The sequence below is a fragment of the Asparagus officinalis genome, chromosome 4 (assembly GCF_001876935.1).
Source record: "Asparagus officinalis chromosome 4, Aspof.V1, whole genome shotgun sequence".
NCBI lineage: Eukaryota > Viridiplantae > Streptophyta > Magnoliopsida > Asparagales > Asparagaceae > Asparagus > Asparagus officinalis.
This window is the reverse complement of record NC_033797.1, coordinates 113,443,638-113,458,990: the sequence shown is the minus strand read 5'-3', so window position 1 is coordinate 113,458,990 and position 15,353 is coordinate 113,443,638. Positions and strand designations below refer to the sequence as shown.

Sequence of the window (15,353 nt, the reverse complement as noted above, 5' to 3'; positions counted from 1 at the left end):
CACGGCTGTTGCAGGGGAAGCAGTGAAAGGATGGCTGCCGAGGAGAGCAGATTCGTTTGAGAAATTAAACAAGGTTAATTCTTCACTTGACACTTCCCTTTGATTTTATTTTTTCCTATGGAGTTGATCTTAAGTATACCATTGTTGATTAATAGATTGGATCATATTACTTCATATTGAAGTTATTCATTACTGATAAATTTAGACGACATCTCAATTAGTCTTTGATAACATTATGCATCATTCAACAAATCCAAATCCCTGGGGATATGAAATGTCTGCATCTGAATTTGTCGTAATCCTTCTAGATCACCAAATATACACACTTCGTTCACATTTAATTGGCTATTTGTTTTTATTTTGTCTCAGTTATTTTCTCCCTTTCATTGTCATGAATATGTTACCCCTAACGCTGGGTTGTTGTATTGCTCTGTCCCTCCTTCATGCCTCCCTTGCAAATGTATGCACATGTCTCTATAAGTAATAAGTAAAAGGAAAAAAGGACCAATGTCCCTCACCTTGATGATATATACTATAGAAAACATTGGACGGGTATAAAGTACTCGTATAGTTCCAAAGGTTGTATACTATACCATTAGCAATTTGAATATTTGTTGATAGTTAGGATGGTAATAGGTCAAACTTGGTCTGTTCTTAACATGAAATTCTCCTGAAACTTGCTTTGTCCTCATCGATAAGCTCAATTGCTTTCTTTGAGTTGTTGGGACATAACAGCATCAAGTCTTTACTTGAGGTATGGATCTGAACCTTTGCTGATGATGTTGTACATGCTAAACACACCCGCCTTTATGCGGGTCTAGTCTTTTTGAAATCGGCAGCATCTTTATTTTCTGAAACTGGTTAGCTACAAGTTAAATGAAAGAGGGTTATGTTCTTGCCTCATAATTGATTAAGATCAACTTCAAGCCAGTGGCGATGCTTAATAGTCCTCATCACCAAACACGTCATTCTTAATTTGGAGTAATATTGGTTGATATATAAGCAGTAATTAGTTACTTCGCTTAAATGGAAGGTCTCATAGAAATTTGTTCAAACTTTAGTTACTATTAGTATTTGTACTCGACTTGGAGAGCATGTTTAATTTCATGCACAAACATAAAAATTACAAAAGTAACTCTCTAGAAGCAGAAAGGGAAAGTTAAATGGAAAAGTTAATGTGGCGTGTTGTAACCGATTCACAGTAGAAAAATTTTCAAAGTTGTCATTTAGCCAAACAATCTCTGTACCTTTTGTCAGGTAAACTTATTGTGACAAGGTTCTTTATGTGGTCTCGCATGTGATTATCACCCTTAAGAGTACCATGTAGGATTAATCCTACATGCTTATCTTATATTTGTGATATGATGATATTCGTACATGGATGTGGATAACATCCATATTTGCAGAAAAATGTTATGTAGTCTTCATATTAAACTTTCTTTTATGGGTTTATTGCTCATGGACCCCCTCAGTATTGTTGTTTTGAACTTACTACCCTTACAGTTCCATTGTTGCAGATATACCCCCAGGTTAAATTTTTTTTGACTCTTTTACCCTCAGGTAGACTCACTAAATTCACCTAGAAGCAATATCTGCCAAAATTCCACCAAGGATAAAATAGTCAAAAATTTACCCTGGGGGTCTATCTACAATAATGAACCTACAGGGGTAATAAGGGCAAGACAGGGATACTGTAGGGGGTTTATGCACAATTAACCCTTTTTTATTAACTTTCAAGTATGTAGTTGAACTTGTAAGTCTTTTAGTCAAATCAGTAATCTAGTTAGTTGAAGATTAGAATGCACTCAGAACATTTTAGTTCTTATCGAAGCGAAGAAATGATATAGGAGGAATATGACATCTCTCTGATTTTTAATCTATACACGTTTTCTCAACTTACTATCCAGAAAGTTGCATAGGACATTTTGTGCTTGACATTTGTCCCCCATTTGCCTCTGCTTCATGCATATGATATGAGGCTTATTTAGGCTTTAGCTACTTTCAGAAAGCCTACTTCTTTTACTAACCTTCATCAGCCTTAAGCTGAATCTAGAGCACATCTAACACATCACTAATGTATGATTGGTTGTTTTTTAACCTAAAACTTCAATCAAATTATAGTATTGTCATGCATAGTCAAAATAGAATCACAGCTAATAGTTGATTCGGGGAGCTTTTGCTTCCCTTTCCTGCTAAAGTTGATAAAAATTTTGCTGTTTTTATTCTTTCTCGATAGGTTTATCAGGCATGAACAAGGGGAAAGTGCAGTTATCCTGTAACTGAATCGTGCTGAATTATTTTTCAGTCTTTTAGTATGTTACTATCACCAAAGAGGTAAAAATGACCACTGTTTTGTAATTGGTGGTTTTCTAGCAACACACAATTCCATCTTCACTAGTCAGAGCACAATGCATTGTTTAAAGGTACTAATTTGTGGGTAAATTATTTAAAGTTTCTTAAGTTAGAGAATTCCTGAGGAGAACTGTTGTTCTTCTTTCGGTTGAGGTGCCATTTTTTGAACAATTCTTAAGTTGCAGTTACTAGTTACGATTTTGGTCATTTTGAGAACAATAATTATAGATTTTAGGCCTCAAGTATTGCTCAAACTACATATTAGAATTCAAAAGCACACAACCCAACGTCAAGTTTCTGATTGCTTTATAATTGGAACTGTGTGTTCCTCAAACTGCAAGAAAGCAAATACACCGTTTGGTGAGATGGGGTTAGGATTTCTCTCTTTTCTTTTTCTAATGACAAAGACCTTGTTGATCTTCATCTCACAACACAGTTTAATACTAAATAGTTATTTGAATTTTAAATGTAAATTTACTGCATGTTGTCCTCTTATCAGTGAAGAGAGCAAACACACTGCTGAGACAATTCCAAGAGTATGGATTTGATCCCATTCTCTACATTCATTTGATACAGTTGTTTTGACTAGCCTATTGTGGACTGAAATTGTCACCTTCAAGAAAGCGAGCTAAAAATATCTTTACAGGAATAATAATAGGGAAACACTTCGTTTATGATGCTTTTGGAATTTTATACTTCCTGCTCTGAGAACTGGGGACTCACTTTTCTGGTTCTGGCTCTAAGAATTGGGGAGTAGCTGATATCCTAAACGTCTTGTAATCAATATCTTGAGAGCATCAAAGTATGAGAAAGAGCAATAAGGGGCTATTTGGTTGACTGAACAGATTTATATAGCAAATGTTGCAACAGGATTATAATTCCCAACATTTGGTTTGCAATAAGGTAGTTGAGGATGGTAATTGGATTTCCACTTTGTAGAAAAAAATTGCAGTATTGCTGCAGCCAGTTTGGCTGCAACCTAAGTTGCACCAGTGGTAGTACGGGTGCGAGTACGGGTACGAGACACGAAAAATTTGTAAAAAGTAGGGTACAGAGACATAGATGAAACTCATGGGGTATAATCATAGTTTTGATGTAAATATGTAATGATTATTTTAAATCGTAGTTCTTAAGGCTGAAACTAACTCGACCCATATCCATGAAGTTACAAAAATGGTAGTGAAGTGTGGATGTGTATCCACAAAGTGTGTGACGAGTATTTTTAAATATGTAACGATCATTTTAAATCGTAGTTCTTAAGGCTGAAACTAACTCGACCCATATCCAGGAAGTTACAAAAATGGTAGTGAAGTGTGGATGTGTATCCACAAAGTGTGTGACGAGTATTTTAAATGAAACATGCATAGTATAATTGAGTACATGTCCGAATAAATATATGTGGATATTTAAGGAGTGTCCTAAAGGTGTCAGGTATGGGTACGACATGTGCCAGACACGGGTGCGGCTTCATACTAGAAGTACCCAGGTAACATAGGCTGCAACAAACGTTGCAAGTCTTTGTGTTAACTAACAAACTAAAAACTAAAGACATGTCATCAATTTAGTGAATTCTAACTAAAAAAGGTAGATCTTTTTACCTTTGTGGAGAAACAAACACTTGATTGAACAGAACATGCATTCCAACAACAAAAAAGTTCAAATCTAACAACTTTTGCAACTACTGAATTTGGATTTGGGGATGCATTAGCCTACTAAAGATGTAGATATCCAAATGACAAATTTGAGGTTAATTTCCTTAGCAAACTCTCGATGCAGCATTTCCTGCATATAACATTCACTGGAATTGTATTGCAGTCTACCACAGCCCTTAAGAAAATCCAAAGTAGCTGTAGTAGTAATATGCAACTGCATTATCATTATCTTGTAGACTGGTTTTCCAATTATGGCATGATGTAAATGCTGCAAACACAACTTTTGTTCAGTATTTTATATTATAACAGAAAAGACTTATGTATCATTTCATTCCCTTCTATTCTACTCCTAGAACTGTTGTTTGTCTTGGTTTTTGATAAATTGAGATAATGGTCAATTCCTCCACTACCTAACTTATTACAACTGAAACTAGTTGCATATTGATACTTTCTTCTAAGTCCTTGCTGTTGCTTTGATAATTGAACTTGGTTTCTAGTAACTTTTTGAACTCTTTAATTTCTTTGCAGATTGGACAAGGAACTTATAGCACTGTGTACAAAGCTCGAGACCTTGAAACTGGAAAAATCGTTGCTCTTAAAAAAGTGCGATTTGTTAATATGGATCGTGATAGTGTCCGTTTTATGGCAAGAGAAATATATATTCTACGCAGACTTGATCACCCAAATGTTATAAAGCTTGAAGGCTTAGTTACATCACGGATGTCATGTAGCCTGTATCTAGTATTTGAATATATGGAGCATGATCTTGCTGGACTTTCTGCAACACCTGGCATCAAGTTCACAGAGCCCCAGGTGCTTATTATTGTAGATAGCTTTTGCGCCAATTAAGTTAATTGCTCTTCAGTATATTATTCTCATCAGGTTGTATTGCTTTTCAGGTTAAATGCTATATGCAACAGCTACTTAGTGGGCTTCACCACTGCCACACTCGTGGAGTTTTGCATCGAGATATAAAGGGATCAAATCTTCTGATTGACAACAATGGAATTCTAAAAATAGCTGACTTTGGACTGGCAACGTTTTTCAATCCTAATCAGAAGCAACCTTTAACGAGCCGTGTAGTGACCCTGTGGTATAGACCTCCTGAACTTTTGTTGGGGGCTACAGAATATGGTGTTTCTGTTGATCTCTGGAGTACCGGTTGTATCCTCGCAGAATTACTTACTGGAAAACCAATAATGCCAGGAAGAACTGAGGTATTTCACTTTCTGCTATTGGCCAATATGTTCAACATATAAATGTTCATCTGAGCAGAAATATATGTATGCAAATGTAGAACTAGCTATGTAACAGTAATTATGCAAAATTACAATTTATCAAGGGATTTTTCTTATTTCTCACTGGAAACTGGTAAATAACTTGAGATAGATCAGTTTGTTTTCTACTTTCTGTGGAGTCTGTCTGGTTAAAGATAAAAGGCCTTTTGTGTAACCTTTCCCACATCTTGATGTGGACCTTGCATATTTAATTTGTTCTTTCTCATCTTCATTTTGGTTCTCAGTACTAAAACTTGTAAATGGACAAGTGATAATATGATTCCGACCTTGATGAGTATAGGAATTTGTCATAGGCTGGTGAATTATTTTTGTTTTGTCAATAAATGTAGTATCAATAATCATCTACTCCATTATATTTGTTATACATGCAAAGCTAGAGAACACCAAATAGTTGATATGTAAAAAAAAAAAAAAACAGTTTTATACCTATAAGGTTATCTACTTATCTACTTAGTAGACTATCCATTCAAGATAGACACCTTATAAGATTTGTGTCTTTTAGTTTTGACTTGACACCTATGACCCATATGAACATTTGGAAGACAAGCTTTTGGGTTTGTATATTGTTGCTTGATGCGCTTTTATTTTAGCTAGTGGCCAAATACTAGTATTCTTTGGTGGTGGTTTTGTTGTTAGGTCTTATAATCTTTGTTTCTCATTGGCCTTTATTCTTACATAAATGAAGAACTAAACCTTCTAGGGACATATTATATTGAGCTGGGTGAACACTTCCCATTGATTTCATTTCATAGGTTGTACTTACGATTTTGCTGGTCCACTTAACTGTATTCTGGATTTATTCAGTAGGCTTATGATTTGACACGTGTCTTCTCGCTCTAGTAGCATTTCTCTCATCACCTTACAGAAGAAACTAATATGAGGATTAAAACCATGTTATTGCACCATAAAGTTGCTTGAGTTCTTGAGCAGTTTAACTCATAATAATTTCTCCACATGAGCCATTTTCAATTTGCGTTCAAGCTTTCAAATGATAACTACTAGTTAATGAGTCCTTCCTAAATATACATTAGTAAATCCCTAGTACCAATTGCCACTACCATTATTAGCTAAAACAAGAAATAATGGTGTCCATAGGAGCCTAAGCGAGCATGTAAAGCTCCAGCCTCCGCTTCATTTAGCAGGTGACTTCATTTAGCAGCCTTCCTAAGCACTTATAATAGAAAGGCCTTCACCTTGATCTGCCTTGCTTTTTTTAATCTGTTGGCAGTTGATATAGGCAGTCTAGGGGCCCGCCTAATTGCCTATTGCCTATTGGTAGTAGGCATCCCCTGCATCTTTATCCACCTTGCATTGTTTTGAAACACTGGCATATTAAGTTCGTAACTTCATATCTATCATAGATTCTTAAGTAATAAGAGATCCTTTCTATAGGTACTTAGGAGCTATTAATTGGATCAGGAAAAAGAGAGGTAGGTATTGAAAGTACCTTAGAGAGAGGGGGTGAATAGGGTAATTGCTAATCTAATCCGATATTAATACCAAATTTAAAACTAATTAACTAATATATCCTAATGATGTAATATACAATGAAATATGCAATGATATACAATTAAACAATGGACGAAATAAACTTGAACACAAGAACAAGAGAGATAGTGCACAAATGACAAACGCAAACACAAGACAAATTATCACAGAGTTCGGTCGATCTACGACCTACGTCTCCGCTCCTCACCCTCGAGGAGAATCTCCACTATTCCAAAAATACTACACAATCGATTTTTCAATGCTCACCGATAAATGTTTACAACTCACACAATTGTAAATACACAATACACTCCTTTAAGTGTTTGCCTACCCCGTGTCACCTTCCTCAAGTACTCGGAATTATTACCTCTCCCTAGGATTTACAACTGACGCCACTCCTCTTGGAATTGACCTCGTCTCACCAACCACTTCTCTAAGTGTCCTTGTGTATTACAATGTGTTTTCTCAACAATAATACAAAGGATTTATTCTCTAACAAGAATGAGAACGAAATTAAGCTCATACTCAATGAATCACTCACCACAACCAAAATTATACTTAATGTGAAATACTAAAAGCTCAATAGGTTGTGTATGTAATTAATGAGTAAAAAAAAAATAAACTCAATTAAAAATCTAGCTTATAGAAATGATGAACAGAATATAATTGCTAGGGATTGAGTTTAGAAAAACTTCTCCGAAAACAAGAAAGATGGAGATATAAAATTGAAGCTCAAATCGATATTATCTCTTCTTGTGAAACTCTCTTCACATAAACAATATACTTAAAAACCTTTAAACAAACTTGCAAAAACTTGTTTTAAACTTATTGTAGATAAATCATAATTGTTATGGCTAAGGGGTATATATAGGTTTCAAGAACAAACTCTAAAAACCCAGAAAAAACCAACAAAAACAACAAAATCCCTGAAAATCAGGAAACTGGAAACTAGCCGTTACAGTAGCCGTCAGTCGACTGATGCACTGTTCAGTCGACTGATGAGCTGACTGTTGGCTACCGCTCAAATATCATCGGTCGACTGATCGCACCATCAGTCGACTGATGAACTGCTTCGGTCAACTGATGGGAATCAATCAACTGAGTAGAAACAAATGATAATTCCAGCGGGTTTTTTCAGTCAATTGATGACCCTTGTCAGTCGACTGAAAACAAGCACATGGACAATTTTGCATAGAAATTGATTTTCAAAGAGTTTTTAAAAATAGCAAATAAATTTCAAAAATTATAAAATTTGAAAAAATATTTATAAACATGAAAATAGACATGTTACAAAAGAAATTTTTTAAATATCATTTCCGTTTGTGAAAGCTCATCATTTTGTAAAATCTCAAAAATATGTGTTCATTAAAACACTTGATTTTGATAAAATGACTTAAACTAAGTTTTGAAATCTTTTGAATGGTTTTACAGACTTAGGAAAAGATGTAAACTAGGATTGTTTAGTCCATAAACTAAGAACACGATATTTTCTCAAAAATACACATATTATGACAAAATGAGAAATACGTGTGTATAAAATTGAGCCTTAATTATTATCACACAAAATATAACTTCTAAACTAATATACCCAAGTTGATTGTGTATGAAGCTTGCTCTTGAATCTTTGACTTGAATTATGTTGGCTTCATTTTAGATATCGTCGTTACGGCTCAAATTCTTTAAACCTGGATACATGTTAATCTAAACACAAATACTGAAAAAAATATACAGTTTTAAATTGTTTGTTAATCATCAAAACTAGATAAGATAGTAGGCTCATAAACATGATTCCTAACAATCTTCTTCTTTTTGATGGTGACAAACAATTTCCTCAATATATATAAAACAACAATATACTCACAAAATCATATAATTTCTCCCCCTTTGTCAACATCAAAAATGGGGAAAATAACAAGAAATTAAGAGAGTGAAAGCTCCCCTATCAAAAGACACAGTGAGTATAAAACATATATAGGGAATAAGCTCCTCTATCAAACTGCCTTAAATCATATATCAAATGAAACAAATAAGACTATCATACATGATATATTCCATCATGACTAAACAAAAAAAATAAATACATGGGTATATGCCACCATCAACATAAAGTGATCTCATAACATTGGACTAATCCAAGTCAAGCACAGTGTTCAAACCACAATATTTACCAAAATACATAGTTTAAAAGCAACACAAGATCAGTTACGAGTTTCAAACAAAATACATAAGTTCATAAATTCAAAATCATACATAGTTCTAAAATCAAAATGCAGAAATCTCAGTCAATGGAGATTTGTCTTCAAAATCCTTCAGAGTCAGATGGCCCAGAGCCCGAAGATGGAGGGTGATGTCTGTACATGTCCAACAACTGTTATTGGAGCCTCAAAATCTCATCTACCCTATACTCGAGTCCCGCAAACCTATCATCCATGCTGTCCAATCTATCAACTAAGTAATCTGGAATACAAGAATGATTGGAAGGTAAAGCACAAGATGGACGAGAACGAGCTCTAGAACTAGATGGGCGAGATGTAGATTCACCAGCTGAAGGAGCTATAGGGGCCCGAGGATCAGATTGGGGGATTTCAGAGATCCTCATCCTAACAAGAGCAGCACGATCAAAAAATTCATGACTAGGTTTGACACGAGGTTCATTAGTGAGATCGACTTCAAAATGAGTGATGATCTTATTGATGAGAGAGCCAAAATGAAGAAATTTATTGTGGTTGCAAGCCATGATATCAAAAATAACTTTGCTCCAATTTACTTTGATTTTAGTAAAGATAGAATAAACAACAACTATCATAGTCTGGGAGAAATGATCATAACTATCAGTTTTAGGAATTAAGTTATAGGATATGATTCTGACAATTAATTTAGCAGAGGGGTTGATGGAGCTATTTGACATGGGATAATCTTTGCCAGGAAGAAATATCAAGGAATTAGTTAAAGGATCATCATGCTTAACATCACCAAGAAGAATATCGCCAATAGGAATCTTAAGGATATAAACTAATTCTTCTGATGAAAAAATTATCTCACGATCCTTAACCAAGGTTGTGATAATAGGGGTACCAACATTAGATTCCATAAGCACCATATTAGCATAGAAAAGATAAACGAGGTTTGGGTAATGCAGTACTTTATTCATATGGGAAAGAAGGTCATGTAACCCCACATCATGAAAATAGGTATGAATCTGATAGCTTGAAAGATCTTCGAAATATACTAATCAACTAGGAAAGATTTTTAATTTGCAGATATCTCGGTATTTTGTAAGTACACGAGGATTTCAAAAGTAACATTCATAATTTGAAACATAGGAAGCGGAATCATCAATATGATATCTAGAACGTTTAGGGACTGACATGATCAAACAAATAAAAATATCCTAAAATAAAACAACTATAGATATCCAAACCCTAGATGATAAACCCTAGATAGTGGAGAGAAAGAGAAATGAGTTGATATACTTGTGCAAGGAAGAGGATCAGAAGCAAAGGGAGCTCAGTAGCAGCAGCAACAACTCGACAAAGGAGCTTCGGTCGACTGGACATGGACGGAGCTAGGGTTTTGAGAAGAATCAGCTGAGCTAAGAAGTTGAGGGGATTTGGTTGATGGTTTTAAAATATATGTGGAGAGTTTGAGGGCCATAATCTGTCCAGGCAAAGAATCAACGATTGAGATTAAAACAGACATATAACGGGTATAAGTACGGGTCGGGTTTGAAGAACAATATCCATTAACACAGATTTATTAAAACTTAGAAAGCATTCTGACCAGTCGACTGATCTCTTCGCATCGGTCGACTGGTTCCCATTCACCGGTCGACCAATTGTGGAGAATCAGTCGAGTGATGATTTCCTGGAAACTATGTACATTTTGAACTTAACATAATAAATTAAAAGTTTAAAAGTTTAAAAATATTCTTCATTTATATCTATCAAAAATATTTCAAAATGACATGAAAATATTTTCCTTCATATATTTTGTAAAAATGACTTGAGCAAAAAGAATTCTAAGAAAATCTAAGCAAAAACTCGTAATACAAAAAAAAAAAAAAAACGAAATATGCTAAAAATCGATCTTGAAAATTAAACACATTTTGGTACTCAAATACTCTTTGTACCGAAGAGTTTAGGGATATGACCCCTATCATTTAAATCCAATGCCCTTGGGTTATGAACCCATCTGGGCGCATTTTGTGTACGGACACGATCATAACAATAATTATGCAAATGACCCTTCTGATTACAATACGTGTAATGAAATGAGTGCATTTGTTTGTGTTGACCTTGAGATTGTGCACGATGAGCATTTGCAAACAAAGGTAATTTATTTGAAACTCTTTCCAAATGTGAAACTTTTTTCAAATCAAAATAAAATTTGGTCAAATGGTCAAATCTTCCACAATAATCATATTTATACACACTATCTTGCTTTTGATGAACATTTGGTGCATGTGTGTGTATGAGATGTAGAGACTTTGTGAGATGCACATGAAGTAGTGTTGTTGATATTAGAGTGTTTATGTGCATCATAACATCATAACAAAATTTAGCTAAATGGTCTATTTGGCCATAAATAGTATATTTATAAACTTTGCTATATATGTGTGCGTAGTGAGTGGATGAGTTAGAATTTTTTTTACTTGACTTAGCACACAAATTCACAAGTTTCTTATGATTATCAATACATTTAGTTAAGGTTGAATCTAAAGAAGAAATACGGTTATTCATATGATTCAACTCTTCATTTTGCACATTTGTATTGATAATAGAAGTAGAACAAACATGGTTATTTTTTAAAGAATTCAATTCATTTTTAATTGTTTTTACTTCTTTTATGTCATCATTTTCCTCATTTGATAAGCTAGTTATTTTTAAGCTAAGAGAAATATGATTTTGTTTTAATTTATCATTATTGTTCTTAAGAATCACATTCTCTTTAGAAATATCATCAAATTTTGATGCTAGCATATCATGATCGAATTTCAAATTTACATACTTGTTTTTTAAATCAATAAAATTATGATGTAACTTTTTATAGGCATGGATTAATCTATCATAAGCACAAACGAGTTCATCAATAGATAAATCATTATCGGACTCGCATACCTCAATAGGATTATCGTCTAGTCGTCGTGTGCATGATGAAGCTCCAATATCACTTGAAATGGACTCCACTGGATTGCGTTGAAGTTCCTCCAAGTTATCGTGATATACTTCTATATGTTTTTATAAATTATAAGCACTATCAAAATGAACAAGCTTGTTAGATATAGATGAATCAAAGTCATTTAGTAAAAATTCCAATAATAACTTGTTCATAGTATACATCTTTTTATTATTATTACTCCACTTGAATTTTTTCTAAGTGGGTACAACATAAGCATAATCAATTATTACTCATAAGTCAAAATGTTTAGATCTAATAAAAAGTTAAAATCTAACACATCATTGAGCATAAAGGAAATCATTTAATTTTGGAGCAATGTTAATAGCATAACCTAAACTAGGTGCACCGTACCTGTCCATAATATAAATGCAAGCAAGATGAAATATCACAAAACTAGATTAACAATAAATCAAAGTGAGGATTTTTGACTCTAGGTGATTAAGCCACAAATCAAAGAGCATCATGCTTTGATACCAAATAAAAGTACCCTAGAGAGGGTGAATAGGGTAATTACTAATCTAATTCGATATTAATACCAAATTTAAAACTTATTAACTAATATATCCTAATGATGTAATATACAATGAAATATGCAGGATATACAATTAAATAATAGGCGAAATAAATTTGAACACAAGAACAAGAGAGATAGTGCACAAATGACAAACGCAAACACAAGGCAAATGATGACGGAGTTCGGTCGACCTACGACCTACGTCTCCGCTCCTCACCCTCGAGAAGAATCTCCACTATCTCAAAAATACTACACAATCGGTTTTTCAACGCTCACCGGTAAACGTTACAACTCACATAATTTTTAATACAATACACTCATCTAAGTGTTGGCTTAGCCCGTGTCACATTGCTCAAGTGCTCGGAATTACTATCTCTTCATAGGATTTACAACCGACATTACTCCTCTTGGAATTGACCCCGTCTCTTACCAACCACATCTCTAAGTGTCATTGTGTATTACAATGTGTTTTCTCAACAATAAGGTTCAAATATAAAAGATTTGTTCTCTAACAAGAATGAGAATGAAATTAAGCTCACATTCAATGAATCACTCACCACAAATCAAATTATACTTAATGTGAAATACTAAAAGATCAATAGGTTGTGTGTGTAATCAATGAGTAAAAAGAAATATAAACTCAATTAAATATCTAGCTTATAGAAATGATGAACAAAATATAATTGCTAGAGATTGAGTTTAGAAAAACTTCTCTGAAAACAAGAGAGATGGATATATGGAATTGAAGCTCAACCGAAATTATCTTCTCTTCTTGTGAAACTCTCTTCACATAAACAATATACTTAAAAACCTTTAAACAAACTTGTAAAAACTTATTTTAAACTTATCTTAGATAAATCAGAATGTTGAGGCTAAGGGGTATATATAGGTTCCAAGAACAAACCCCAAAAACTCAGAAAAAATCAACAAAAATAACAAAATCCCTGAAAATCAGAAAATTGGAAACTAGTCGTTATAGTAGGCGTCAGTCGACTGATGCACTATTCAGTTGACTGATGAGCTGACCGTTGACTGTCGCTCAAACATCATCGGTCGACTGATTATACCATCAGTCGACTGATGAACTGCCTCAGTCGACTGATAGGATCAGTCGACTGAGTAGAAACAAATGATGATTCCAGTGGGTTTTTTCAGTCGACTGATGACCCTTGTTAGTCGACTGAAAACATGCACAATAATAGTTTTGCATAATAAAATTAATTTTCAAAGAGCTTTTAAAAGTAGCAAATAAATTCTAAAAAGTATAAAATTTGGGAAAATGTTTATAAACATAAAAATAGATATGTTACAAAAGAAAATTTTCAAATATCATTTCCCGTTTGTGAAAACTCATCATTTTGTAAAATCTCAAAAGTACGTGTTCGTTAAAACACTTGATTTTGACAAAATGACTTAAACCAAGTTTTAAAATCTTTTGAATGATTTTATAGACTTAGAAAAAGATGTAAACTAGGATTGTTTAGTCCATAAACTAATAACACAATATTTTCTCAAAAATACACATATTATGATAAAAATGAGAAATACGTGTGTGTATAAAATTGAGCTTAAATTATTATCATATAAAATATAACTCCTAAACTAATATACCCAAGTTGATTGTGTATGAAGCTTGCTTTTGAATCTTTGACTTAAATTGTGTTGGCTTCATTTCGGATATTGTCGTTATGGCGCAAATCCTTTCAACCTGGATACATGTTAACCAAAACATAAATACTGGAAACAAAATACACAGTTATAAATTGTTTGTTAATCATCAAAACTAGATAAGATAGTAGGCTCATAAACATGAGTCCTAACAGGTATAAAATATGTGAGGGTATTTCGGTCGAAGTGACCGTGACTAATACAAGTGAAGTCACATGAAGACATGATTTTATTTATTAAATTATTAGTATTAGGATGTAAGTACATACTTTATTCAGAAGTACATCCAGAAGAACCGCATCTAGGGAGATTCCTGTTAGAAGTAATGGCAAGAGTTACAGATCAGGTTAATTGAAGCCCACTTCTACTATATTAGAAGAACCTGATTGATTTATTTCTTGCCTTTTTTGACAAGATATTGAAAGAAGCGAAAGACTGAATTATAGTGTTTATACGCTGACTAGATCAAGTCTGTCCTTGAATGGGGGCCTAGGATTGATAATGACATCCTTCTGTAAGTCATTCAATTTACAGATATCGAGACCCTTTGAGCAATCATCACTCACTCCAGATGTGTTCTCCTGTTTGAAGGAGAGTATTGGCTATTTGGTTATGTGGATGGTTTTAGAAATACACCTATTACAGAATTCCAATATATCATTTGATTTTTTTTTCCATGTTCTTGTTTTCTGCTTCTTCAAGGTCTGATTTTTATCCGTATATAGCAAACCCCTGAAAGATACCTTAGTCCATTTCTGAAATCCCTTGGCTCCAACTAAAGATTAGTAACAAATTAATTAAGATAGAAGAATTTGATATCATCATGAACATTCAATCTGTCATTTGACCTCTTTTCGCTATCCAACACTCACACCTTCCTGGGCAATGGTTATATTTAATTTTGCGTATAAGAAGGATCTTAGCCATAAGACAAATAAAGTTAAAGACTTAAATTTGAAGAAAACTTTTGGTCTTTGGCCGGTATAAAACAATAACGATTCTGAAAAGCTCATATTCCAATTTCCAAAGGGCACCTATATTCACTGAAACTGAAGGGCATTAAAGGAACCATGGTATTCATCTGTTGAATAGAGAGAGAAAGTGGGAGCTTCTTGAACATGGATAATGTCTTAAGGCTAATAGTCTTTATACCCTCACAGGCTACTTTCGTTAGGGGCTTAAATTAAAAATAACAAATTAGGG

The 15,353-nt window shown here is 33.8% G+C and overlaps 1 protein-coding gene across 1 annotated transcript in view; it reads left to right on the top strand.

Moving 5' to 3' along the window:
* Positions 1 to 15,353, top strand: part of LOC109837984 (probable serine/threonine-protein kinase At1g54610) — a 27,443-nt gene that overhangs the window by 845 nt on the left and 11,245 nt on the right. The window contains 3 exon segments of the mRNA XM_020406387.1: positions 2 to 73; positions 4,533 to 4,817; positions 4,904 to 5,221. Coding sequence (XP_020261976.1) covers positions 2 to 73; positions 4,533 to 4,817; positions 4,904 to 5,221 — 675 coding nt within the window.